General features: G+C 31.5%; 2 protein-coding genes across 2 annotated transcripts; one reads left to right on the plus strand and one right to left on the minus strand.

Moving 5' to 3' along the window:
- On the minus strand, positions 1–27,057 carry LOC115891906 (kelch-like protein 26). Its single transcript, XM_030912505.1, has 11 exons — positions 26,875–27,057; positions 14,117–14,177; positions 13,727–14,058; positions 12,733–12,944; positions 12,489–12,661; positions 12,093–12,311; positions 8,143–8,379; positions 4,962–5,102; positions 1,332–1,555; positions 1,051–1,151; positions 1–460 (listed from the first exon to the last, which is right to left on the minus strand). Exons 3-11 carry the CDS (start codon positions 13,998–14,000, stop codon positions 197–199), a joined length of 1,845 nt encoding a protein of 614 aa, XP_030768365.1. The 5' UTR covers positions 14,001–14,058; positions 14,117–14,177; positions 26,875–27,057; the 3' UTR covers positions 1–196.
- LOC115891905 (IQ and ubiquitin-like domain-containing protein) lies at positions 20,985–26,756 on the plus strand. The gene is given in 7 exon segments (XM_030912504.1): positions 20,985–21,062; positions 21,064–21,187; positions 21,759–21,922; positions 22,018–22,151; positions 23,475–24,103; positions 25,551–25,971; positions 26,312–26,756. Coding segments are annotated over 7 exon segments (1,947 nt in total). The 5' UTR covers positions 20,985–20,990; the 3' UTR covers positions 26,715–26,756.
- Positions 27,058–27,676: the final 619 nt, after the last annotated feature.

A 27,676-nucleotide genomic window follows, 5' to 3' on the forward strand; every position in this document is an offset into this window, starting at 1 on the left:
ATGACAGCGATCTTCATTTCATAGCCATCGCTGACGCCGTTTTTATTCGATCATACGGTATATTTAACAATTTTAATCATTAATAACATTAAATGTTATTAATGATTAAAATACCCTTTCCTTGGTCCTTTCATTCAATGGCTCAAATGGCAAATAAAAAAAATGATGGACACTTATTTACGATCACCCTGTATATCTAAACGAAACTCTCAGCTGCAGGTATCACCTCCATATCATCTCTACACTTGGGTATGCACAACGTGACGCAAGTATGTTCCCACACGTCTTGGGGGTATTTGTTCTCCACAGTCCACATTTTGGTGTCTATGTCATAATACTCTATGGCCGCCGTGTCTCTGTCAAACATGGCGTCGCTGTGGAACCCGCCAATGAAGTAGATCTTGTTCTCCACGCAAACTATACCCGCGTGGTACCTTGGAGTCGGTACCTTAGTAATTTCCTGTAAATTATGCATGTTTATATATCAAACGTATACGATCGAAAAAAAAAGGCGTCAAAGAAAGCTGGGAAATGAAAATCGATGATAATTTTGGCGAGGAATTAAATAATGTCTGGAAACTAGTTCTATCCTTTTTTATCTCTCAAAAATTTGTGTTAATTTTGACAGTTTTATGTCAATTTTTAGTAAGAGTTTACATCTAGAGATTGACCTTGATAAAACAACCGATTGTCATTAATCAGACGTCTCTGGCGCCGTTTTTTTTTTCGATCATACGGTATTTTGGTGACGCGGACGCTAACTTTTTGATTTTCCTTTAAAAAAAATTAGACACACCCATTGAATAAAAAGATTAAGAAAGGAGCATACCAAAAATCTTAGATCGAACACGACGAGGTCCTCAAAATGGCCGACTTAAATTCCGGTTTATCAGTGGCGTTCTAATTTTATCCAAAACGTGTAAAAATATGATGTAGGGTAGACGTGGGGTAGACTCAATAACGTGTTGTTTTATTTTACGTTGTCAATAAATGTTGGTAGTCATTAAAATTGTTATAAAATTAATATAAATAATAAAACATTAATATTACCGTCCAAGTGTTGGTATCAGGATCATAAAGCTCTATAGTGTCCAGCAGTGCTCTAGCATTCTCTTCTTGTGTCCAGCCTCCACAAACATACAAATATTTTCCTAAAATTTAACATTTCTGCTATAAACAGCTAACTTAACCTTTATTAATTTATTTTTTATTTTATTTTCCTTATTTTTTTACCTTTTTTTCATTATTTATTTGTATTTTTTTTCTTTTTAAATTTTTTTCATTTTTTATTTAGCTTTTCTTTTTTCTTTTATTGTCACTGTTTAACTTACCTATACCCAGCATCACGTGATCCGCTCGTGGCTTCAACAACAGGGCGCAAGCAGACCATTTCTCCAATATCGTATCATAGCAGTAAACCTTTGACATGCACACATAATCCCTGTCAATGCCTCCGCTAATGTATAACTTGCTGGAAAACGACGATTCAATACCGGCCCCAGCGTGCTGACTTATGTGTACCGGCAAATCCGAGATCATATACCAAACGTCCCTTCTACAAGGTTTATATCAGTTAATTCAATCTTAATACACAGGATTATTCATGATATCAGTTAAGTAATGTTCTCCGATTGAAATAGTTGTAGTAGTTTTGCAAGATAACGCAACAAAATGCAAGAACTGTAGACAAAACAGTGGTATAAAACTGCGTGTGTGTATAACAAGCAGTAGTACAGGCATAGACAAACAAATAAAAAGAGACTGACAAATCTCATGGTAAAGAGTGGGACCGCGTTCCCGTAGCGCAACTCAGAATAACAATTTTGAAACCAATTAGCAGGACCATGGCAGGACGTACGTCTTTATTGCTATCTTTCTTTATTATGTGTGCTTTATATGAAAAAGAAAGAGATAGGTATAAAACGTATCGTAAGACATTATCGCACATTCTGGCTGGGGGGAAATTTAAATTAGCCATTATTAGTAGTATTCTTTCATTCTGAAACTGAAAATTTTCACTTAAACTGATTTATTCCCTGTACCACGTAAAGGGAACGTGGTGTAGGGAATAAATCAGTTTAAGTCAAAATTTGCAGTTTCTTTCAGAAGAAAGAATACTACTATTATAAGGGAAATTATAAAAAAAAAGCAAAAATTGTACTGTTTTACAAACATATTTATTTATACATAAAAATAAATAAACTTTTTATAATATAATTACAAAAAATAACAGTGTTTATTCCACCCACCTACCAATTTTAAATGCAGAAGAACTGACTGTTGTAGGAAACGATCGGCCGATTTTTTTAAAGGGCATTAAAAATCTCATTTTCGAAAAAACTGCCTAATTGCAATAACAAAGTGAATATCCAAACAAAGAAGACTTTACGAGAATCATGATCCTGAACCATTTTCAAGTCCAGTTTTAATCCTAAAACAAAAGTAGAATAGGTATATTAATAAAGTTTCTGGTTACTATAAACCAGCTATAAAACTACCCAAAAAATGAAAAAAAATTAATTGCATTAATTTGTTATGTTAAGTAGTGTCAAATATTTTTGACACTACTACTTCTACTTTTTTCTTAATAAGATGATAAATATAACTACTTACTTTTATTTTACCGGGTGTCTTTAACATATCTATGAGAGAAAGGGGGCACTAATACATATAAAAAATAGATGATACTGGCTCCTGCAGCAAATAAAATAACAAATAGTGTAACCTAAAATTATAAGTAACAAAATATAAATACCGATATGAAACAAAGGAATTTGTTCCCTATCCATATTCATAAGTCAATAAAATGGAGAGTTTAGAAAAAAAGGTAAATCACCAAAAGAAAAATTAACAAACATGACGAATTGTCATGATGTTGTCATCTTGGTTGTCATGATGACGAAAACGAAAGGCGATTGTTCTAATTTCTATTTAGAAATTACGTTTTATATGGTTGCTTCTTTCTCTCTTGTTATATTAGAATGAGATAGTGTGCCCAATAGACGCAATGCGCAGACCAACATAAAATAGAACCAAATTTTGCGTTCTGAGTTGCGCTACGGGAACGTTGTCCCTCTCTTTGCCATTTAAATTGTCAGTTTCTTTTTATTTGTTTGTCTATGAGTACAGGTTAAACGTGCAAACTGGCCTGTACAGTCAGCTTTTCCTAAAGAACTGAGCGTCTATGGGTGCTCTGATTGAGGGGCATATCACTGACATGTGAATTGACCTTTTAGACTTTTAAAACCAGGGGCCGGAAAGTGAAATAGCAAAAGCGGTTCCACCGTTTCCATGGAAATTTCAAATAAAATAGTTCCAGCCTCGGGCGCTAGGTGGTGGTGCAATTAATTTTTAGGTTAAGAAGTTGCTATTAGTTATTGCCAGATGGCGTTCAATCAGATTTTTTTTGTAGTTTCCATAGTTTCCAACGGCCATTGTCATACTATTGTCAAATTCTCAAAAAATATTGTCGTTGTCGTAGCGCCAATCATAATATTATCAAAAATGATTATCAAAACGTTTTTCAAACTATAATTTGTTATATGTGTTTTTATTAAACAATTCCGTTTGTTTGTGGCCCTAAAAATATAATGTAAGTCTTTTATTTTTGCCATCATTTAAGTACCTATTTATATTTACTCAATTTACAAAACTTTGGGCGTATTACGTTGGTCTTGTTTTATTATAATAAACGATGTTTAAATATTTGACTTATAAATAAAAACTTTAAATAATAAATAATATTTACACATGTTTGGCTTTAATTTTATTTAATAATTGTATAAATTATACTGTTAAATCTTATTTTTTACACATCACAACGATACTTGTTATTAGTATTGTTGAATTTGTGTAAAAAATAAGATTTAATAATCAAATTTCATTATTTTAGAATAAAATTCATTCAGCGCGGGCTCATTTAAAAAGCGCGCGCTTCGATCCATTTAAAACAAGCCCTACTCAATAGATGGCGCCACTTCTGTAGGACCATTTTTCAGTATGGCAGAGTCCATTCTTTTTCTAGCTAGGTATATTCTAGTGATGGGAATAATCGAATTATTTTCACCATCGAATAATTAGTAATAATTCATATTTCACAATCGAATTAATAATTCGAATTATTTAGTAGTATTATAAATTTAACCTAAAAATAAATTCGTCCCAGCTAGTGCTCGTCTAGGGGCTATTTTAAACAAATCTGAACCATTGCCATACCTATATTCTATCACTGAATAAAAAATTTAAAAAAATATTCTTTATTCAAATGTATTCTATTAACTGTGCCGAAGCCGTTTAATAAATTAAACCATAATTTAAAGTTTTAAATTTAAAAGTGCCGAGTTCATGATTGTTTCAATTCCTATTGAAAAAAGCTCATATCTAAAATAAAAGCTTCTTCTAAAACGATATAAGTATGTCCTTGTTTACGTGCGGTTCGTATTTCTTTTTATTTTATCAGTTGCAATCAATAATTATTTAGATAAAAGAAGAAAATTAATTTTAGTGTTCGGTGAAATTTGGGTGAGATGGAATGAACCAAATAATAGTAGTATTTTTTTCGTTCTGAACGAAATGAAAATTTTCACTTAAACTGATTTATTCCTACGTGGTATAGGAAATAACAATGATTTCTGGATTTTTCTATATTGGATCGTTCCTTTTCTTTGCCGATTCCCTTTATAAATCAGTTTAAGTGAAAATTTTCAGTTCGTTCAAACGAAAAGAATACTACTAATAGTACTATACTAATTACTAATATTCGTATTTGTCCATAAGAGGTTATGTTTTATGTTCATTTGTATTCGGTTACCACAGATATAATATAAAATACTACTAATTTTTATCTCGATATATCGAAAAAGATAATTCGAATTAGTTAGTTTTAATTTACTATCGAATTAGTCGTATTATTTAATTCGAATTTTCCCAACACTAGTATATTTTTTGTTTAAAACACTCACGCAGGATTGTAACATTCGCAAGTGCAAGTGGCATCCTCCTCACTGATACCTCCGACAGCATACAAAACGTCACCTATCACATTCAAACTAAATCTACATCGTTCTATTTTCATGGGAGACATCGTAGTCCATTTGTTACTCCTAAAAAATGCCAAAATTTATATTAAAATGACACATTATTAATAACATATATTATGTCATCAAAATCCGCCATTTTGACTCCAAAGTATCGGACAAAGATTTGAATAAAAATATTAAGGAAGGAAAGTATCAAAAAAGTCATCAGTGCCGTTCTAATTTTGGTACTTTGGTGCTTAGGCGTAAAAATGCTTTACTTTTATGCCTAGGCGTTAAAATGACTAAAATCTTTGAATAAGAAGACTAAGGAAGGAGTATAATGCTATCCATGTATTCATGCATGGTGGGCGGAAAAACCACTATAAAAGCTCTCTAGGGTGGGGATCCTTGACAGTTCTGTTTGACGATTCATTTGACACATTTAAATTTGATTTGAAATTTTGTGGATCTGTCAGTCTTTACGGAGCTTACTTTATGTTATTTATTATTTATTCTACTACTGATAGTTGTATAAAGGTAGTAAATCTAGATGGAAATTGTGGCAGAACTTAAATTAACAGTGACACTATCGCGATTTTTCGAAAAAGACTCTAAAATAGTTGGTTGTGTAGCGTGCGGTAGATCTCGGCAAAAATTGAGTGAAATAATGGAACAACTTTTCGCTAGTAAGTGACTATATAATATACATACGTGTAGTAAACCGATCATTTATGAAATTCACTTAAATTAACTAAATTATATATTTTTCCTGCATTTTAGCTTTTTTATTTATTACTTGTCAAAGATTAGATGTCAAAGAATTTAGATACGTTAATTTGACTTACCTGCTTCAGTAGCGTATCGGATGTTTGTGTTAATAAATACTTATTATAACTTATCTATTTTTATTAGAATTATATATTTTTATAACAATTTTAATAACTACCAACATTTATTCACAACGTAAAATTATTGAGTATACCCCACGTCTACCCTACATCATAGTTTTACATTTTTTAAATAAAATTAGAACGACACTGATAAACTGGAATTTAAGTCGGCCATATTTGGGGCCCATCGCGGTGTACCTAAGATTTTTGATATGCTCCTTCCTTAGTCTTCTTATTCAAAGACTAAAATTAATACTTTTGTGACGTTTGAAAAAAAAATTCTTTTGATCTGAAGCGACCGACATTTTTGCGGAATATACAGGGTGTCCCAGAAATAAGTGCAAGTATTTTAACTGGTAGTATATTTCGGCCTAAGAGTTTTTTTGCGAAAATTTTGAATTAAAAATTTAGAACTTTTTGAAAAAATTTTTGGAAATTTATTTAGTTTTTAATTTAAAAAACATAATTTCTTGATAATATGGCAACATAGGTAGTAGATTAAATTTACATGAAAGAAAATCCAGAAAAGATCCAGTGGTTCTCAAAATTTAAGTAAAATAACTCGGTAATTTTGGACTTAATTTGAAAAATGGTAAAGAGAAAAATGTCTCTTGTGACGAGATCTACCACCCCTTAAAATACTTGTACTTATTTCTGGGACATCCTGTATTGGCGACCGATGTGGAAAAATGACATGCGCCGTAGAATTGTTAATGTTATCAGTTACCGCGGACAGAGTAACAAAGATTTAGCCATTTAGGATAGGGCTTTAATTGGAAATAAGTCCTAATTATTGGGAAATCCCACTTAAATATTTTCTATTAAAATAAAAAAAAATGATTTAAATAAAAAATCTGATAAAAATTAAAAAATTTTTATTAAAAAAATCCTGTTTATAAAATATCTGATTTAAATTTAAAAAAATCTGATATGAATAAAAAATCTGATTGAATTTTTAAAAAAATCTGATTTAAATTTAAAACAAAACATAATAATAACTCCCGTATATAGTGTTTAACGCCTTGGGAGTAGCAAGGTCCAGCTTGCCATACTAGAGCCGTTCAGTTTACAAGGAAGGTAATGTGGCTAGCACTACGCTTCAACCGCCTATTATTACCTCAGGATTGTGAATCCCAAGTACTCATTTAAGGCTGAGTCGACCTAGGTACCCAAACTATTTTTATTTTAATAAAAATAGTCGGCTGATGAAATGCCGGGTGTGGGATTCGAACCCACTACCTTCAGATTGGTAGACGAGAGCCTGTACCTCTACGCCAATTTAAAACACAACGATTTACATAAAAAAATCTGGTTTAAATAAAATCTGACTTTAATAAAAAAAATCTGATTTAAATAAAAAAATCTGATATAAATAATTAAAAAAAAAGATTTAAATAAAAAAAATCTGATATAAATAAAACCTGATTTAAATAAAAAAATCCTATTTAAATAAAAAATAGATTTAAATAAAAAAATCTGACTTAAATAGAAAAACTGATTTAAATAAAAAATCTGATAAAAATTAACAAATCTTATATTAAAAAAATCCTCTTTATAAAATATCTGATTTAAATTTTAAAAAATCTGAAATGAATAAAAAACCTGATTTAAATAAAAAAAACGATTTACATAAAAAAATCTGGTTTAAATAAAATCTGACTTTAATAAAAAAAATCTGATTTAAATAAAAAAATCTGATATAAATAATTAAAAAAAAAAGATTTAAATAAAAAAAATCTGATATAAATGAAACCTGATTTAAATAAAAAAATCCTATTTAAATAAAAAATAGATTTAAATAAAAAAATCCTCTTTATAAAATATCTGATTTAAATTTAAAAAAATCTGATATGAATAAAAAACCTGATTTAAATTAAAAAAAAAACGATTTACATAAAAATAATCTGGTTTAAATAAAATCTGACTCTAATAAAAAAATCTGATTTAAATAAAAAAATCTAATATAATTAATTAAAAAAAGATTTAAATAAAAAAATCTGACAAATAAAAAATCTGATATAAATAAAACCTGATTTAAATAAAAAAATAGTTTTAAATAAAAAAATCTGACTGATAGAAAAACTGGTTTAAATAAAAAATCTGATTTAAATTAAAAAAAAACTGATTTAAATAATGATTTTTGTCAACCCTGGCATGAATATCTACGTGGCATTATACTCCTTAATCATTTTTATTCAAAACAACAAACCAATAGGAAATTGTCGTTTATTTACCTTGGATTGTATTTGAAACCAAAAGGATGGACATTTTCTTGCAAAGACTGGTTGAAGCAGCCTCCGACAATGTACAATTCGTTATTGAAGACAGAAGTACCATAATTACACTGTTCCACGTGCGGTATGGACGTCAAATGCTTCCATTTCCTTTCCGACGCAAAACAATACGTGATTTCGTTCGTTATACCGCTCATACCGAAGCCTCCTATTTTTAATACCGCCATCTCCATGCCCCTGTATAATATTATAATTAATTACAGATAAAAACAAGTTTAAAAAATAGAACTGAAAAGTAAAAAAGTCTAAATAAAGCCTCAATAATAAGTCGAGAAGATTTGGGACACTCTCACTGTACGGGGCGTCCCATTTTCGTGTGTTTTACAAATTTTCTTAGTTACGTAATCGAGGGCGCGATTTTGAAATCCATTGTTGCCAACCATGAACGTATTCGGCGCACGGCTGACTAACTGGAATTTAAAATTCCCGCTGGGGATTCAGGTGGCAGCTCCGCTGTAAAAATTGTCAAGTTGGCACATTTATTTATTTATTTCCTGACGTTGTCATTCGTTTTAAAACTTTAGTTTTGTATATTATGAGTTTCTTTAGTTTAAATGAATTGTGTTTTTTGAGTGAGAAGATTTTTAGAAAATTTTTACTAGCTGACATTTTGGAACCTCTTTTAGAGCAAAGTGTACAAGATCTAGTCTATAAAATGAATAACCTTGAATTTTGATCGTTATTTTTTACCAACATGGCAAATATAAAATCCCTCTGTCAAAAAAGTTACTGATATTAAAGACTATCAAGATCTGATTCGTTCAGGCACTCAATTTAAAAAAATTGAGTGCCTGAACGAATTAGATAGGTAACCCTTTTTATTTTCGTGAAATAGAAAAGGAAAATAATAAAACAAGTGACAGTTCTTCCTCTTCTTGCAAAAATCAACACGAAATGTCATAATTGTCAAAAGTAAAATGTCATCAGCTTTTGACATTTCTGAATATCAGGTCAATGCCGTCTCTAATAGAACAGTCTCGGAGCGAGATTTATGACGTCACGCTAGTTAGATACTACAGATTAATAAATATGTTGTAGAATACATGGAAAACATAATTATTCCTCGTATTTTTGGTTTGTATTTTAAAAATGATATAGTTTACATAAAATATACATAATATACAGTTAATAAATACAGTATATACAGGGTGTCTCAGATTTCAATCGGGAAAATTTAATAGACGATAGAACTTGCAAAAATAAAACAAAAAGTTCATATCAACTTGTACGACTTAAAGCTTCCTTTTCGAGATACAGGATACCATTAGAATACCAATTAGAATTTATTTTTTTCCACAAGAAATAAGCAAGATAGACAAAATATAATATTGTAATTAAAAATAATATTTTTAATTACTAAATCCAAAAATAATATTAAACTTCTAAAAAAGCAGTGGCGTGCCTATTTTTTCCTTTAAAAGAATTTAACAGTGATGCCCCACCGCCGCCCCTGGCCATTAAACTTAAATCTAATTACATCAAATTAAGTCCCATAGTAAGTATTATAAACGGGTCAAGTTATATCAAAATCGATTGTAACAGTCAAATTTCCTCGCAACGACCTCTGTGTGCTAGCTCATAAAATATCGCAAATAGCTATTATTTTTGCATCATGTTTACTATAATTTTATTGTTAAATATTATTTTATTTAAATTTTACAATTATGCAACAGCCACAGAATATTATCACTGGATGCCGCCCAGCATTAGAATTTTTGTCCATCTCTCTAAATCTTTGGCCACCACTTGTCACTTGTCACTGTCAGATCAAATCAGATGTTTTTGGATTTATTTATCCTTTGTTTTTGGTTATTGAAATTTTATAATTATCAGATAAAATTTCGTAGTTAAATTGGTTATTTTTGATGTGGATCGTGTGTGCAATTCGTTCATTTAATGGTGGGAATTTGTGAATAAGTTCGTTCATTGACCGGATATGAAATATGACAATGAAAAATATTCTAGAACGTCGTTTTTTTATTTATGCCTTTTTGTGAGTTGGACTAGTCGAGATATATAGTTCTCTATCTATATCCTGGAGGGAGATTTCCGGTTGAAATCTGGTTTTGTGAAGGAAATCGAATCCTTGCATCACTTCTTGTGTATCCACCGACTGAAGAGTGTCGTCGTGAAGAACTGGCTGTCGTTTCGTGAAGCATTTCCTGTTGGTAGTTAACAGGTCTTCCTAGAGAAGGATTAAGGCTTCCGAAACACATTTGGTTAGAGACGTGGTTGGATTTTGTTGATTTGTATGGACCACCGACCAATTTCCGTAAGGGATTAAATAGCCAAATTTTCCGACCGATATTCCGATTCCACGTGCCCAAGAAGTCCCCGACAGTTCCAAGGTATGCTATAATTCTTCTGCCTATTCTAAGTCAATGCTCAACTGATTTTTGTTCATATTGTTTTCTGGTTTTCGACTTTTCCACGCCCACGTGGTGTAGAAAGATTAGTTGAGTGTTATCTTTCTTAAATCTTATTTGGTTGTTCGTAATTGTAGAGCAAGAAGACCGATCCAGACCGTAGCACAAGAACAGTCCAGAATTCCATCCGTTCCTGTTGCCCGTGTGTAGAGTTACCCGATGGACATCATAAACTCTCGTTGAGGTAAAGTTCAGATTTGATTAGTCCTTCTTTATTACCTTTATTAACTCCTACACGTTGTGCTAGTCCTTGTTCTATAATTGAGGCTCTTTTCTAAGACAACCAATATTATTTAGGGTTTTTTTTATGTTCACCTCTTGAAGTCCTACACCTGGCCGGCATCCGTACGTCTGCTGACATCCGTGGGCTCCAGTGACAGTACACCGAGCTGCTGTGCACCGCCGTAGCCACCCTGTAGCTATACACCGTAGCTCAGCCGGAGGAACTTCCGAGTTGTTTCAGATTGTATATCGATTAGAGTAAGACTGTTTAGATTTAGTTTGATATTTGTAATCTACCCAGGATTTTGTACTTAGTTTAAGTAAGGGGGATTATGACGTCATACTTTTAGTTTTATTGATTTAAATTTCATTTCACTTTACATCTATTTTCATTTACCTTCAATTACATTTCATTCATTTCTTTTCTTTATATAATAACTTTTTATATATCCTATTTAACTTTTTAATATTTCAATATATTGCTTAAATATTTTTAGTAGTATTATTTACAGTCTAGTCTCATAGTTAAGTTAGAGTCACTTAAGTAAAAATAGTTATAGAATATTTGAAGTTCATGGTAGTTGCACTCAACAGTTCGAGGTTAGTGTTGAAGTCTACTTAATAGTTACATCTTTATTGCCGAGTTCATAGAGTATAATCTCGTGGCGCCCTTTTATTAATATCTTTGAACCCCGACCACCGGCTGTTAAAATTAAAAAGCTAGTGGCCTCTATGCAACTCATTCAGATTAAGTAAACTTTGTGTTTTATTGAACTTCGAATAAGAAAGGGCGTGGCAATTTTGGCGCCCAACGTTTAAGGCAATTCTTAGCACCCAACGCTTAGGGCTGATTTGTTTCGACGATTTTTGGTACCCAACCGATCTGGGACTTACCTGTTTTATTTTAGGACCACTTAAACTAACCGTAGTTTATAATTGGGACCTGTTGAGTTTTTCTTATTTTTCAAATATCTTATTTTTTTTCTTTTTTAAGTAACTTTAACACCCTGTATCTCGAAAAGGAAGCTTTAAATCTTACAAGTTGATATGAACTTTTTGTTTTATTTTTGCAAGTTCTATCGTCTATTAAATTTTCCCGATTAAAATCTGAGACACCCTGTATATATACCTATTTATAGTAATAAATACTTTGGCAAATAAACTATGAACCATACAAATGCAGCAAATGTTTTCCATTGGTATTATTGTATATGATGTTTTTTCCGTCTTTAAGGAACTTACCTAGAATTCAGTAGCGTACCAACAATTGTAGGTAACTGCGACCTAGTACTACCCGTTTGCAAGTACATCTGCTGCAAAATTATTTTGTTCAGTATCTGGAACTCGTAGTTTCTGTTTTCGAAAAATTTATCCAACAAACTATCCAGCTTTCTTTTAGAAATTTCGTTAAAATGAATGTACTTTATTATCCTAACTGCGTACTCTATCCGAACGTCTAACCTTAAATTTAAAAAAATAGCACCCCAGAGAAATAAGTAAACAGAGAGACACCCTACAGAGTATCTCTTAAGTAAGTGCAAGTACTTTAAAGAGTGGTAGACATGGATTACTTTTACACTACCATTTAAAATACTGGAACTTATTTTAAGAAACACCCTATATATTTTGACTTCTTACTCGTGGTTGTCTACATGAAAAAACCAGGCTAGTACTATCCTCAGTACATCCGCTTCAGAACAATCTACGGGAAAATCATAGGCAAGCAAATTTTCTAGTTGTACAGGTGTCAGTCTGTAAAATTCAGGACTATTTGAAAACTCCAGAAGATGTCCACTCATATACCTGTAAACCTACAAGAAATAACACAACAAATATATATCCTGACGCATAAGCATACATTTTTCAATAACACTTTGTATACCTTCGTTTTCAGAACTGTCAATGAATATGTCTCCGCTATCGTAGCGATATCCACGCAGTTATCCAGGTCGATTTGAGACTGTAAATAATTAGAACAAGCTTGGATACAGTTGACCATCTGGACATGAGAGGCAGCCTCTAGGACATCCTGTACATTGGCTAAGTTCAAGGCTAGCCTGGCTGTGTAGGCGTACTCTAATAGTTGATTAAAACCTGAAAAAGAAACAGAGAATATGCAACCAGCAGCAGACAGCCTGAGTTGTCATATAGATTATTATTTTATTATATTAGATATATTATACTTGGGTCTGACTCAAGAACAGTTAACCTAATAGGACTGCTCATTCAGCCAAAAGTGTCCGCCAGGTACATGCGAAAACTACTCGCTTTGTGACGTCGTTGTAGTCTTGTCATGGTTATTTAGTTCTTATCCGGCAACCAATAATACACACGTGCATTATTGGTTGCCGACTGCAAAACGTTCAGTATTTAGTTTATTTATTTAAACACCTTATATGTATGCAGTATAGAAAATTAACTGTATAAATCGTATTAAATACTCGGATAATGCATTTTTAAAAACAGCAGTTCCCAGCATCACCTTTTGCAAGCATTCTTTTTAGAATACTTCCATATTTTGCTTTAAAATAATTAATAAACAATATCGTGGGCACTTAATAAGCACTTTGTCACAATCCACAACACAAAATGAACGTATTTAGACACTCTATAGCTCTAAAAACTCTAAAGACACCTTTTTCACATTTAAAATTGACAAAATAATTAACTCAAAATTTATCAGCTGTTACTCATAAGTTTACCATAGGCAACTAATAATACACACTATCATGACAAGGCAAGGACAAGGCTTTGACAAGGACTACAATGACGTCACAACTGTCAGCTGAAGCGCGGGAAGAGGCGAACGTACGTCTTATGAGGATGAGCAATCCTATTAGTTTACCGTTCTTGGGTCTGACTAATTAAATACAAACCTTTTGCGGTGATGCCATTTAAGCAAATCTCGTTCTGCCTAGCTTCCAGCATGTTATCGGTGAACATGGCCCTGAAGTAGTCGCTGCAAGCCGACAACACCGCCTTGTGCGCCCTGAAGACAGTCCCTTCTATCACTAGGGTTATGTCCAGGAGTTCTTCCTTGAGTCTTAGTGAGTTCAAACCTTCTAAAAGTATGTTTTGGTGGGAAGAGTGCTCATAGAAAATGGTATTGAGAGGTTTGTCATGAAGAAACCTTTCCTTAGTTCTTGTCATGTCTGCTGATTCTTCTTTTGTCTTAATTTATTTCCTAGATTTGTTCAGAAGGTAATGTCTGAAAAAATATTTTTATTTCAGACATTTATTTATAACAGCTGATTCGATAAAATTACCTCAACTTATGGCCATCTGGAACACTAAACACTAACATTCATTTATTACAGCTTCTCAGTTCTGTAACAAAAAGAAACAATAACCATTTTTTTTATTCAAAAAATGTGTTAAAGAAGATTTAAAAGCATTCATTTCAAATCATATTTATTTAAAATAAACAAAAAACACTTACTTTATACCATAAAAGATACGTAGGTATTCTTTAAACAAAGATATCATTTAAAAAAAAAACAGGAATACAGACTTTGACTAAAATTAAAACAACAAAAATAAATTATATATTATTATACAGTTATATTATACTCTAAAAACACGTAAATATATGTGAGTATCATTTAGGTTAAAGCTAGGAAGAATAACAATGGTGTAGACTTGACATTTTAATAATATAACTTTATAAAACAAGAGTGAAAGTATGCGGAACTTGATGGTCAAACCCAGAGAGCAGTACTGCAATAAGATATTTTAAAGTATATTATAACAATAACACTTTTGTGGAAGTATTACGTGATCTAATGTAATATAAAATACAGGGTGATCTGTTTGAATTAGTTGAGGTAAATATTCTATCTAATTTTCAAATAAAACAATTTATTTATGCAATCTACTATGTCTCTATAAACTTTGATGCTCTAACATCTATATACCAAAAAAAAATGAAAGAAATAGAATAAAGTACTTATATAATTAATTTACCTAATAACTGTTGTTTGGACTTTGCACATAAACAGTATGTACCATAGTACTATGACAAGAATTAGTACCTAATAAACGGTCTAGAATTCAGACAAATAATACCCTTATAACATTTTTATTTTTTCGGATAAAAAAACGAGATTTGGTATGTTAGTACATGACATAAATTAGGATTTATTGACGTATTCAATAATTAGTTTCGGTACTCTGCCTGTTTCGCTGAAAATGACAGTAACTTTAGATTTTAAATGGTACCCTTGGTATTTTTTACTGGGTGGCTCATTAGCATATTTGGATAGAGCATTTTCTTACGAATAATTTGGTACCACATACTTGACATTTTGAGTTTATGTCATTTTCTATCGAATAAAGTAAAAAAATACGAATGTTACCGTTTCCGGTGAAGCAGGAAATGGCCGAAAATAATTGAATACATCAATCACTCCTGACTTATGTCTTATACTAATATGTCAAATCCAGTTTTTTTGTTTGAAAAAATAACAAAGATATAAGGGTGAGCCACTTTTGAGACACACCCGGTATATCTATGTATCAAATTGTCACTCTTTATTGATAAATATTTGTGTTATTTATTGAATATACGAAGAAAAATATCTCAAAATTTAGCTATCATTGATTAAAAAATATATTTTTTTTTCAGTGTAGCTAATCTTTATAAAAAAATGATTTTTTTAAAATTCTTGTTAAACAGAAATCTAAGAAAATGATGTAAAAATCTGAAGATATCTAACAAACGTGCCCCAAATATCTGCTGGATCAATAGGGTTTCTAATGCTTTGTTACCTAGATACACAAACACAAGAAGTAAAGTTATGGGTCACTATGCAGTGATATAATTAAGAAAACAAAGAATTTGTTATTATCTTTAAGTGATAAAAGAACCTCTACAATCTTGTTGCATAGTTTTTTTCTCAGGTAAATATTTTATCAAATCTTATTAAAAAGTCAGAATACTCTAATTATTGTATTGAAAATCTAAAATCCTAATTCTAATCGAAAAATCAATAAAAAAAAATGAAGTGAAACTTTCTTACTAACCGCACAGATTATACAGATTATAATCTTTGTTTTTTCTTTATTGTTTTTCGTGGTTCCAATTTTCGGAATCGGGCAGTAGTTAAGTGACTAGTTTGCGCACATAGCACGCCCACTTATGGCCTCTAAAATTGTGCACAGCGCCTGACCGGCACAGTTATAAGAGAGATATCGCAAAACCGAATAGCGTCATGCAGTATTTAGGCGTACCTTATCATGGTTACGATATGCGCGAGTCAATTTTTAACGCAACGCCCGTTAATAACGTTACCGCCTGACGTAATTTACGGATCAATTACACCAAGCGCTATTTCTAAATAACGTTTAAAAATTGCTTAAATGGGCATGTGCGGGTATCTGACAACCGGGGCCGGCCGGCGCGGCGAGATCTTTTATTTTAGGTTATGTTTGAATTGTTTTGAATTATTACTTTAGTTTTTTATTAGGTAATTTGATATTTAAGTAGCTGGGATTAGTTTTAATTAAATAAATATGGCCCAAAATATGGATTCCACCTCTTCCAATATTAAAGAACCTATAAAGAGGCTTAGGTTTACATCAGATGACGATTTAGCCCTTCTAAGAGAATTTGTTGCTTGTTGCTCTAAACCCACTGGCAGACGTTGAACAATAAAGCACTGGAAATAAGCACTTTAGCCCTTTAGTTTTAAAATACCTAGTAAACAAAACAATTTCAAAGTTTTAAATTCAAAGTTAGGTTAGGTTTAAATAGCGGACGCGACACGATCAGAATTCTTTCCGATCCGATAACTATAAATGAAGAGAGTTAATACCACCTCACGTAAAGGAAATAATTCCTGGCCTTATTAACGCCCATGCACGCTATTCGGTTTAGCGATATCTCTCTAATACGCTGTTAATTGTTATTTTACGGGAGTTTATTTTTGCGCACAGGAAATTTTACTTGTTGGCACGTCGTCATAAAAAACAATTTTCGTACCAGGAATTAGGGATAAGATCTTTGAATAAGAAGACTAAGGAAGGAGCATATCAAAAATCTTAGGTACACTGCGATGGACCTCAAATATGGCCGACTTAAATTCCGGTTTATCAGTGCCGTTCTAATTTTATTTAAAAAATGTAAAACTATGATGTAGGGTAGACGTGGGGTAGACTCAATAATTTGTTGTTTTATTTTACGTTGTGAATAAATCTTGATAGTTATTAAAATTCTTATAAAAATATATAATTCTAATAAAAATAGATAAGTTATCAACAACAAACACAAACATCCGATACTCTACTGAAGCAGGTAAGTCAAATTAACGTATCAAAATTCTTTGACAAGTAGTAAATAAAAGCTAAAATGCAAGAAAAATATATAATTTAGTTAATTTAAGTGAATTTCATAAATGATCGGTTTACTACACGTATAGTCACTTACTAGCGAAAAGCTGTTCCATTATTTCACTCAATTTTTGCCGAGATCTACCGCACACTACACAACCAACTATTTTAGAGTCTTTTTCGATAAATTGCGATAGTGTCACTGTTAATTTAAGTTCTGCCACAATTTCTATCTAGATTTACTACCTTTATACAACTATCAGTAGTAGAATAAATAATAAATAACATAAAATAAGCTCCGTAAAGAGTGACAAATCCACAAAATTTCAAATCAAATTCAAATGTGTCCAATAAATCATCAAACAGAACTGTCAAGGATCCCCACCCTAGAGTCCTTTTTCCGCCCACCATGCATGAATACATGGATAGCATTATGCTCCTTCCTTAGTCTTCTTATTCAAAGGATAAGATTTTTATCTGTATACATATAGTATACTGAATCTGTGCTAACAGCTATTAAATTGAAAGATCCTTTATCTATGGTTGAAAAATAACCTGTCAATTTCTTCTAATGTCAGATTAAGTAAAAATGACGTCTTCCACGTCATCGGAGGAGGATATCTTCCGCTGCGACTTCGACTTGGAAAACTTGCAGGCAAGAAAGTCTGAACATGGCGTGGACAATCTCACAGTCAAGTTTTACACCACAGACGCCAAAGTGTTCACACAGTACTTCCCTAACTTTTATAACATCGGATTTGTCAAGACCAACTTGGCTCACTTATTTGGTATACCCAGAGAACTCATCAATTTGCTGTATAAAGAGGAGCCCATAGACGATGGTGTAAGTACAGAATTTTGTTTATGAAATTCTTTTTAAGAGTCCGTTTCACTAGTCCGAAAAAGTGGCAAAATAAGCGTTCGGCATTTAACGTTTTATGTCAAACTGGCTAGGTATTTTTACAAAAATGAGGAAGGAAATTAAAGATAAAGCATTATACTATATTCGTATTGTAGCACATTTTTAGACAACTTCTTTATTTTTAACTTTTTGATGGTCAAACATCAACAAAATATTCCTTATTTTGGACTAAATTTTCTCGAAAATAAGGACATAATTTAAAATTCCGTTACAATACGGAAATAGATTGAAGTTTTGTGAATACAGTGATGTATAATTTATATGGTTTTGCAACAAATTGCTCGCTATTTTATGGCAAATACTGAAGCTCTGCAAACCTTAATCAAAGCACGTGTGTTTGGAAATTTTGATGTGATTTAAACACGACAGGATCGGGCTAAGCAGAGATATTTAAACTCAAGAGATACAATTGTTTACCTTTCTCCTTCATCAGCCATTATTCTATCCTTATTTTCCCATCTCTCTTACACCGAAAACATTTGCCAGATTTACCTGTATATTATAGGTATTAGTATTCGATTAAATACCACAACCAATTATTAAGTAATAAATAATTTCGTTATATTTTTGTAATATATCAACTACATTAATTTGCTAACGTCATTTTTTTCATTTAATGCTTAACTGCTTTAATATTTCAATTTTATAATGGAATAAAAATATCATGGTCGTGTTTCTTTTAATAATAAAAAGCAGTTTGGCAACGTCAGTTTTAGAAATATGCCGGCGTAGTACAACGTATTTCGAGGACGAATGGAAAATCCTAGGTTCTCCTTTTGCGATGTTGCTATGACGCCGATCAAGCTCATATTCTTTATTTGCAGTATTATAGTATTTTTTTGCGTTATTTTGTGGACTTCTGTGGACATTATTTTGAAAATATGGTGCATTCATATATTTTGTACAAAGAGAGTGTATCATTTAAATCCAAATTTAACTTTTTACCGGTAAATACAAATAAGTATGGTTAGGTATATTACTATTATATCCCTTTGAATACTATATCCATATTCTTCTCTGTAGATCAGAGGCGTACCTAGACATAAAAAATAGCAGATCTCTAAATTATATTTTTAGGTTTATTTTTTAAATCATATATTTATTATGTTTTTTAAATTATATATTTAGGTATTAATAAAATTATTTGTAGGAAAAAGGTACATGGTACATACTAATTACCAATAAGTTAATAACAATTTCTGTTTCCCTTTTAAGAAAGGGTATTGAATGTTAAAAATTAAATTTAAGTTCTATAAACCGCCTGTAATTTATAAACAACATCTATTTTCGTACTAAAACCGTACTTTCATATAAGAATAAATCTAATCTAGGTACCTACTTGGGTTTGACAAACCATTACCTACCTTTTGTGAAAATTTTATTGGAGTGTACCAAAGATGGAATTTTGCGGCCTTACTTTTTTTGTTGCCGTTACAATTTTATACAGCTTTTGTTTTAAATTTTGGTAGCTATAATGTAGATGAACAATTTTTGACATACATATAATTAATGTTCTTATTACATGAATTTTATGACTTTCTTACATTTTATTGTATTGAAATTCTTTGCACATGCACTTTTTATTATTTATAAACAATATAAATTTTCCTTTGCAAACAAGAGAAAAAAAAACTAAATATTTTTTTAAACTAAGAACCGTTTACTAAACAATCACCATTTTATTTTATTTATGATTTTGTAAAATTATCGCTAGACTTTTCTGATGACTGTGTATTATAATATCAAATAATTTTGTTTAGATATACACATACCGTATGATCGAATAAAAACGGTGTCCAGTTGGCTTGAAATTGACGATCGATGGCATTTCCTATATAAATTTACATATAAAATGACAGCGATCTTCATTTCATAGCCATCGCTGACGCCGTTTTTATTCGATCATACGGTATAATACACATCTTATATTTTCAGTTCTGATTTACTGTGTTTGAAACATCCCTAAAATGAAAGTTAAGGTAAATAAATGTTGAATTTTCTTACTTCTTATTCCCTCATTAATGAACAATTGTGAACTAATAAAAATTATAAGGCATATTTTAAATTTTATTCACTGTTTTTTATTGTAGTTGCAAAATTCATAATTTTGCAACTACACATATATATATATATATACTACTAACATATATATATATATATATATATATAAATTCATAATTTTGCAACTACTATATATATATATATATATACTATATATATATATATATATATATATATATATATATATATATATATATATATATATATATATATATATATATATATATATATATATATATATATATATATATATATATATATATATATATATATATATATATATATATATATATATATATATATATATATATATATATATATATATAATAATAAAGTTTTTATTATTTTATATATAAAATATTGTGTTATTAGGTTAAAATAACTATTTTATTTTGTTACTGCTAATAGAGGGAATCTCATTCGCCGGAGACGAACAAGGTTTGGAACAAGATATTGAAACTGCATTTAGTAATACACCTAAAATTTGATATTTTATTTAATAAAATAAAGTAAAAAACGCTTATTAATTTTTTAATCGTTATTCTTATGCGAAAAGCCATCTTATAATAAAAAAATATGCCGGTTTTTATTTTATTGCGCTATCCTCCCTCAACTTATTTTTTTACAATGCGACAAATCCATTCTCTCTTGCACTCGTTAATTTTCGCAAACCAAGGTGTGATGAAGCTTTAGAGCGTTTTATGAACGGATCATTGTATCTCCCGAGTTTAAATATCTTTGGGGCAAAGCCTTAGACTTTCATTTTTGAACCTTTGGGACTCTTACATTTCTTTAGCTAGTAAAAAAATGCGTTTCAGGCAAGATTGGAAATGTTAAAACCAGACAGATATGGCATTTTGGAGTTCAAACTTGGAAGCAACGATAAAAATCACAAAATACCTAATTGAGAATGCTTACAAAGATATGACTGTGCCCGATATACTGACAATTCGAATTGAAAAAGATGGAGAAGTCAACGATGTGGTTGTAGAAGTTGAAAATAGAGCAATTGAGAAACCCTACATAGGTAACTTTTATTTAACATGTTCTTATGTACAGGATGTCTCATTTTAACTATATCTCTACTAAGAATGGAGATACCGTATGATTTCAACTAAAATGGGAGACCCTGTTCAGTCTATTTTATATAATATATGTTACGGTTAAGGTCTAATACCAGGTTAATGTCGACATTACCCGGTTAATCTCGAGAATGACACAAACAAAAACAACCAGAAACCAAACCAAGCCCAAACATTAACCTGTTAATGTTGACATTAACCGGATATCAGACTTTAACCGTAACATATACAGTACGTCTGACCGTTCTGTAGCTACGGGGTATCCGTGAGAGGGGAAACGATATTCTCTCAATGTTTTTCGTAAAAAATTAGACGACGCGTCCCATCAATAAAAATTCGACAAATTTGCAAATAGCCAATAAAATGAGTGGGCGGAGCGATTTGCGGTGACGTACTCGTCAAGTCAACGTATAAAATATATTGCTGTTTATTTAAATGTTTTTTGTCCGCATTCCTTTCATAGACACAGATCCAACAGACATACTGTACATGTCTATATGTGTCGTACTATTACAGGAGGCTACAAAGATGCCCATACAGATATTCTGTACCATCACGGGTACACTCAGACTGGACCACCAAAACCAAAAGTACCACCGGAGTTAAAAAATCACAGAGACACTCAAACGTACTTTACCAGGAACAGAAGAACGGAACAAGACTACTCCAGGGCTACTCAGGTACAAAAACCTCAGAGAAATAAATAAAATAAGGCACAATAGCCTCTATGTATACCTATTTTTATTTCTGGCATTTAAAACTTTGTTTTTGTTAGGTGACGACCAAAGGAATCTACTTGCCTAACGCTTGTGACAGAATTTTGACACCTGGGCCTTATGAAACAGCTGATGAAAGGGAGAGGCGTATAGATATTGAAGGCAAAGTCAGAACCATACAGAGATATTATAGGTATTTTTTTTAACTATTATTAGTCACTATTAATGTTAAGTAAGTTTTTATACATCTACTAGCGTGTACCAGCGACTTCGTTCGCGTCAAATTAATCATTTGTAATGGTGATGATAAAGCAAAGCAAGAATTTCCATTAACATACAAACTGGATAAAATTTTCTCACATCTATGTCAGCATGAGAAAAAACAATACGGCGATATTATTATATAACTTGGTAATATTTGAGGGGTAGTTTGATCTCGTTGGAATTTGACTTTCGAAAAATCCGTTTGCCAAAAATAAGCTTTTTACGTCAAGCAGTTTAAGCAGAATCGTGGTTAAGAAATTACCCAACCTTTTGGAACACCCTGTATGATTTTTTAAAAAATTTCAAAATATGTAAAAAATACCAAATAAATTATGCTTGTCCAAGCGTTTTCCCGAAAGACTAACCGTTTTTTAAATAACAAATATTGTAATATTTGAGGGGCAAGCGCACTTGGAATTTGAGATTCGAGAAACCCCTCCTTATCGAACTTCTACACCCCACAGTCAATCCTTTTGCCAAAAATCAGCTTTAAACGTCAAGCAGTTTAAGCAGAATCGTGATTACTCAATGGTCATATTTTATGAAACACCCTATATAAAGTTATAAAAAATCTTAAAATATGTTAAACTCACCGGTTTTTAAATAAAAAATGTTCTAATATTTGAGGGGTGGTTTCACCCCCTTAAAATTCGAGTTTCGAAAAATCTCTTCTTATCGAACCTCTACACCCTAAAGTCAATCCGTTTTCCAAAAATCAGCTTTTTGCGTCAAGCGCTTTAAGCAGGATCGTGATTAATCAATGACCAAATTTTTCTAAACACGCTGTATACATTTTTAAAAAATCTTAAAATATGTAACTTGACCGTGTTTCACCCCCTTGGAACTGGAATTTCGAAAAATCCCTTCTTATCGAACCTCTACACCCTAGAATCAACCTGTATAGCAAAAATGAGCTTCTTACGCTGAGTGGTTTGAGCAGGATCGTGATTAATCAGTATGTCAGTCACTTAAGGATTTTATATATTAGTATAGATTGTGTCCCCTTTTCTTGAGTTATATCTCATCATACAGTCTCAGGGCTTTGACAAAAGCCAGTATCTGAGACGGTTTTACAGAGGATAGTTAGTAGTTGCTTAAGACTACAGTGTTGTTTATCTATATATGTTCAGGACATTTCAGGAGACATTGACAACTCTGTCGCAGAGGCGCGGCGTTGCCAACAGCATAAAACATTCTCCAATTTAATAGATTTTTTATCAAAAATGCTCAATTTTTGTCTCTATAATTCCAGAGCATGGATGATGAGAAAAAAACTGAAAGAGTTCAGCGACGAGTACCAAAAACGACTACGAATAGCTTTGGAAAGGGAAGAAAAAGAACGCATCGAAGATGCAAAACGAAGAAAAAAAGATCTGGTCGACAAAGTGTTCCCGGTCAAAACCGAAGACTTCGCCATGTTGTACAGCATGGTAGACCGTTGGAAAAAATCGGAAATTGAACGTATAACCTCCATACACTGTGGCCCATCTAAAATAGCGGAATTCTACCTTTTGCTGGAAAAAGAGATCGAAATAATACAATCCATCGAACGCCTGAGAACGAAAGTCAACAAAGACGTCGAAAAGAAACAGATAATCGACTTTTTCAAGGCTATAGGCAGTCCGATTGAGTGGGACAGCGACTATAAGCACATTCACATCTCCATGGACACAATGGAAGCCCAGAAAGGCAGGGAATACTTTCGGTTGTACCAGAGACTTTGCGACCAGAAAGCTACCAAGGAGGATAGGTTGCAAACCTATCTGGACATAAAACTATACTTAAATACACATAAATGCAACGAAAGGCAGGAAATTATCAGTTTGATTGACAGGATGTGCGAGTTTTTGGCCAGGGGAATGTCCGAGAGTAGCTTAAAAGGTAAATGTATCATCTTTTGAAATAAATAAAAAAGTTTGTATAAAAAAAATCGAAATAAAAATGAAACTTCTACACCCTGTCTTTCCTAAACGAAGCATTTTAGGACATACCACACGACATACGTTAATACGAACTTTTTTACATATTTTTAACTGCAGAATATGCTTGTGAAGCTTCCCGAATATAATTCGGACCACCCTGTATAGGCTAAACAAATTCACGGGTTTAAATAGCGAATACAGACGAAAAAAAAATTATATAATTATTTTAAAAGTGTTGGGAAGTATAATTTCTGAAAATTTTAAATGCCTATTTAATTCTCTTCTAATATGCCTATTTAATTTTTGATTATGTAATGGGCACTTTGTTTACTCACTTGTTTCATCAACCTGCTTGAATCTTTATAGAGCAAATAATTGTAGCATATATTTTATTTAGATTAAAGCTGCAAAAATTAATGAGATGAACCAAAAAACAAACCATCGAGAAAGGATGTATCTAGATGATAAAATAATTTTTAAATTTCTTGCTGTTTTAACATATTTCACAGAGTGTTTCAAACTTTCATCAAAAATATCAACATTTTGTTTTCCCTCTTATAATTAACAGATGGGGAGTTTCATTTTTAATTTAGAAAAAGATATTATATAGAAGTTAAAGAATTTGGCAACACACTGCTTAAAATATTATCAAAATCGGCCCATTAAAATAAAATATATTAACCTTTGTGCCGGTGAATGTATTTCAAAAGCCATACATTTTAGTCATATACTTTTCTAATGAAACAAACCTTTATTTTTTTACTAGAATCCAAAAATTAATTAATATATAGGGTGTTCCATTACAAAAAACATAACTTTGATGTGTAACTTTTTTTGGGGACACCCTGTAGAACTCTACATAATTTTAGAAAATGATTCAAATTGACTTACATATACTCACGAAATTTCACTTCAATATAAACTTTTTTTCTCCTTGCATAAACCGCGTCGTATATGTCGCGCCACCCTGTATAATTCGATTTCAATCAAAATTTCGATGATTAGAATATAAGCAGAATAGGTATAGCTTATGCCTTAGATTTATTTACTTCAATAAATTTACTTAGAAAAAGAATTATAAAAATTAAAAAATTAAGAAGGAAATAATTAAGAATTTACTAAAATTACAAAAATAAAAAAATAAAAGCAACGAAAAAAAATGGGTCAACATTTTATCTATAAAACACAATACAGAAGGTTTCACATTAATTGAATTCCGAGGTAAAAGTCTCTGGGCACTCCACTATAGTATTTCAATGCGATCAACATCAGAAGTGTGTGAAATACAGAGCAAAAACTTCTAATTTCAGCCGTATCGAGCGGAATTTTTAAAAAACAACTGAAATGCACCAAGCTATATAAAAAAAAATAAAAAAAAAACGTTACTCTTATAATTATTGTTTCAGTGTTACAAAAACGTATTGAAGCCCTGATTTTACACCACTTCAAGATGACTGAATGCAACGAAGGTGTAACAAGTCACCCCAACAAACTCAGAATAAAACAAATGACCAAAAATCTGATCTACTGTCAGATGTGTCAAAAGATGAAGGCCATCGAACAGTTCACAATCAATGCCAGATCGGAAAGAATTAAGATATGCACTGCCTGTATGTGGCTGGACAAGGCAGAAGAACCTTGGGTAGACTTGTCACCGTACAAATTCATTCTGAGACAGATAAGAAACTATGAAAGACTCCATCATGGCACTTCTTCCATAGCTTTCATCATGCAGGACAGAGATATACAGTTTATAGTGACAGTGATATGGCATGGACATTCAGCTTTGTCTGAATGTGCCGACGTATATCAGCTAAGATTAGTCAGGTTAGATACTTAACACTTTGTTTCAATGACCAGAACTACAACAAGTCACCCAGAACTACAACAAGTCAGTTTTCAAAAGACTTAAGCTTGATTTTCATGCATCCGTTATCTGACGATACGATGATACGATAATCATTTTATTGGTTGAATTTAAAGGCTTGTTGGTAAAATAGTGTATAATAAAATTTTTTTATTTACTTAGTGTAAAGTAAGTTTATATTTTGGACTTAAATCATGATGATCTGCAATTTAAGTCAGTAAAATCACTTAAATCAATATAATTACCCTCAAGTCAAGACCTGCTGACACCCTAGACCAAATTATCTGATTTTTTTTTTAGATGGGACACGGAACAAGAATGGTCTCCCTGGAACTGTATCTTGCTGACAATGGAAGAAGCCAAGGCACATCTACGTTTAGATCGCTTAAATGACATGTACGAACAAGAGTTCAGAAACCACATCTTCAACAAGCACGCTTTGGCTAGGAAACACTTCAAAAACCTCTCCAGTTACGACAAGCATTTTACTGAATTCTCTAAAGGCGATTGGAAGTTAGATGAATGGTCCGATTATTATTCCAGACCAAACAAGCACGAGTGTGATATTGAGATTGAAGAAAATAAAGAGGAAGAAGGTGAAAAGAGTAGTAATAGTAATGGCATAAACAGTGAAGACGATGATGAATGCACATGTAAGAAAATATTTGAAAAAAGTACCAACAGTGAAGAGCTAAATGAATAAAAACAAAAATTCACACACTCACCTTGTAATAAATTGTTAACCTCCCAAGTAAAGCGTTTTATTTACATTGCCTTTCAGTGTTAAAGACTCCTTATTTGCAAAGAAATAATGTAAAACAAACATATAATTACAACTAACCTAATTATGAACTTTTCCTTACCATTTTCATAGTTTCACAGCAAATTTGGACTTTATTTCTTCAACTAGATTGTTCTAACGGTGCTGTTGAGTACATCAAACATTAAAATGGGAAATATTTCATGTTGTACAGTTAGGAAAGATGAACAGATGTTGAAATATAAATGTAAACATCAACACAAGGCTTCTTCAAATGAAAGCTGCAAAAAAAATGACATTGGCATTTTATTTTGACAGGTTGACCTAGTTTTCAGTTTTAAAATTTAGTATTTCGGTTTCCTAAATCGCTGTTTTTAAGCACCATCTATTTGTGCTTAACTATACTATTATTATCTTGTAGTTCTTTTTAAGGATTTGTATGTTCAAAATTGGTATTTCTTGCGAGAAACAACTTTTAAATAGGACAATAAATAAAATTAGGGTATATTTTATGTGTAAATATGTAAATATATATATATTAAAATTTTAAATCTTTATATACTACTGCGCCATCTATAAACTAATAGCCAGACTATTATTAAGTTGCGTTTTTCAGTTTACAGGGTTCTGTAATTCTAAAATTCAGTTTTTTCCGCCCAATTTAATTTTTAAATCAATCAAATTATGATCAAATTACGTTTTTAGATCCCTGAAAGTAAAATTCAAAGTTATGAAACAAAATTATAACAAATATCTTAGATTTTTAATTTAAAAACTTGCATAGAAAACTAACTAAGCGAACTATTAGCACTTAATAAAGTACTTTTAAAACGAGTCTTTTAACAGTGGGGCGAACTTATATGGGAAATTGTGTCGCGTTCCTCAAGTATCTGAAGAAATTGCCG

This window comes from Sitophilus oryzae, unplaced genomic scaffold (genome assembly GCF_002938485.1).
Source record: "Sitophilus oryzae breed Bouriz unplaced genomic scaffold, Soryzae_2.0 scaffold_119_pilon_pilon, whole genome shotgun sequence".
Classification (NCBI taxonomy): domain Eukaryota; kingdom Metazoa; phylum Arthropoda; class Insecta; order Coleoptera; family Curculionidae; genus Sitophilus; species Sitophilus oryzae.

What these genes read in the sequence shown, in the direction of transcription:
- LOC115891906 (XM_030912505.1), bottom strand. Translation starts at nt 14,000, where the DNA reads ATGACAAGAACTAAGGAAAGGTTTCTTCATGACAAACCTCTCAATACC. An exon ending in AAATGGCATCACCGCAAAAG is followed by an intron (nt 12,945 to 13,726) that starts GTTTGTATTTAA and finishes TTTCTTTTTCAG; the next exon opens with GTTTTAATCAACTATTAGAG. An exon ending in TCACGTGATGCTGGGTATAG is followed by an intron (nt 1,152 to 1,331) that starts GTAAGTTAAACA and finishes GTTAAATTTTAG; the next exon opens with GAAAATATTTGTATGTTTGT.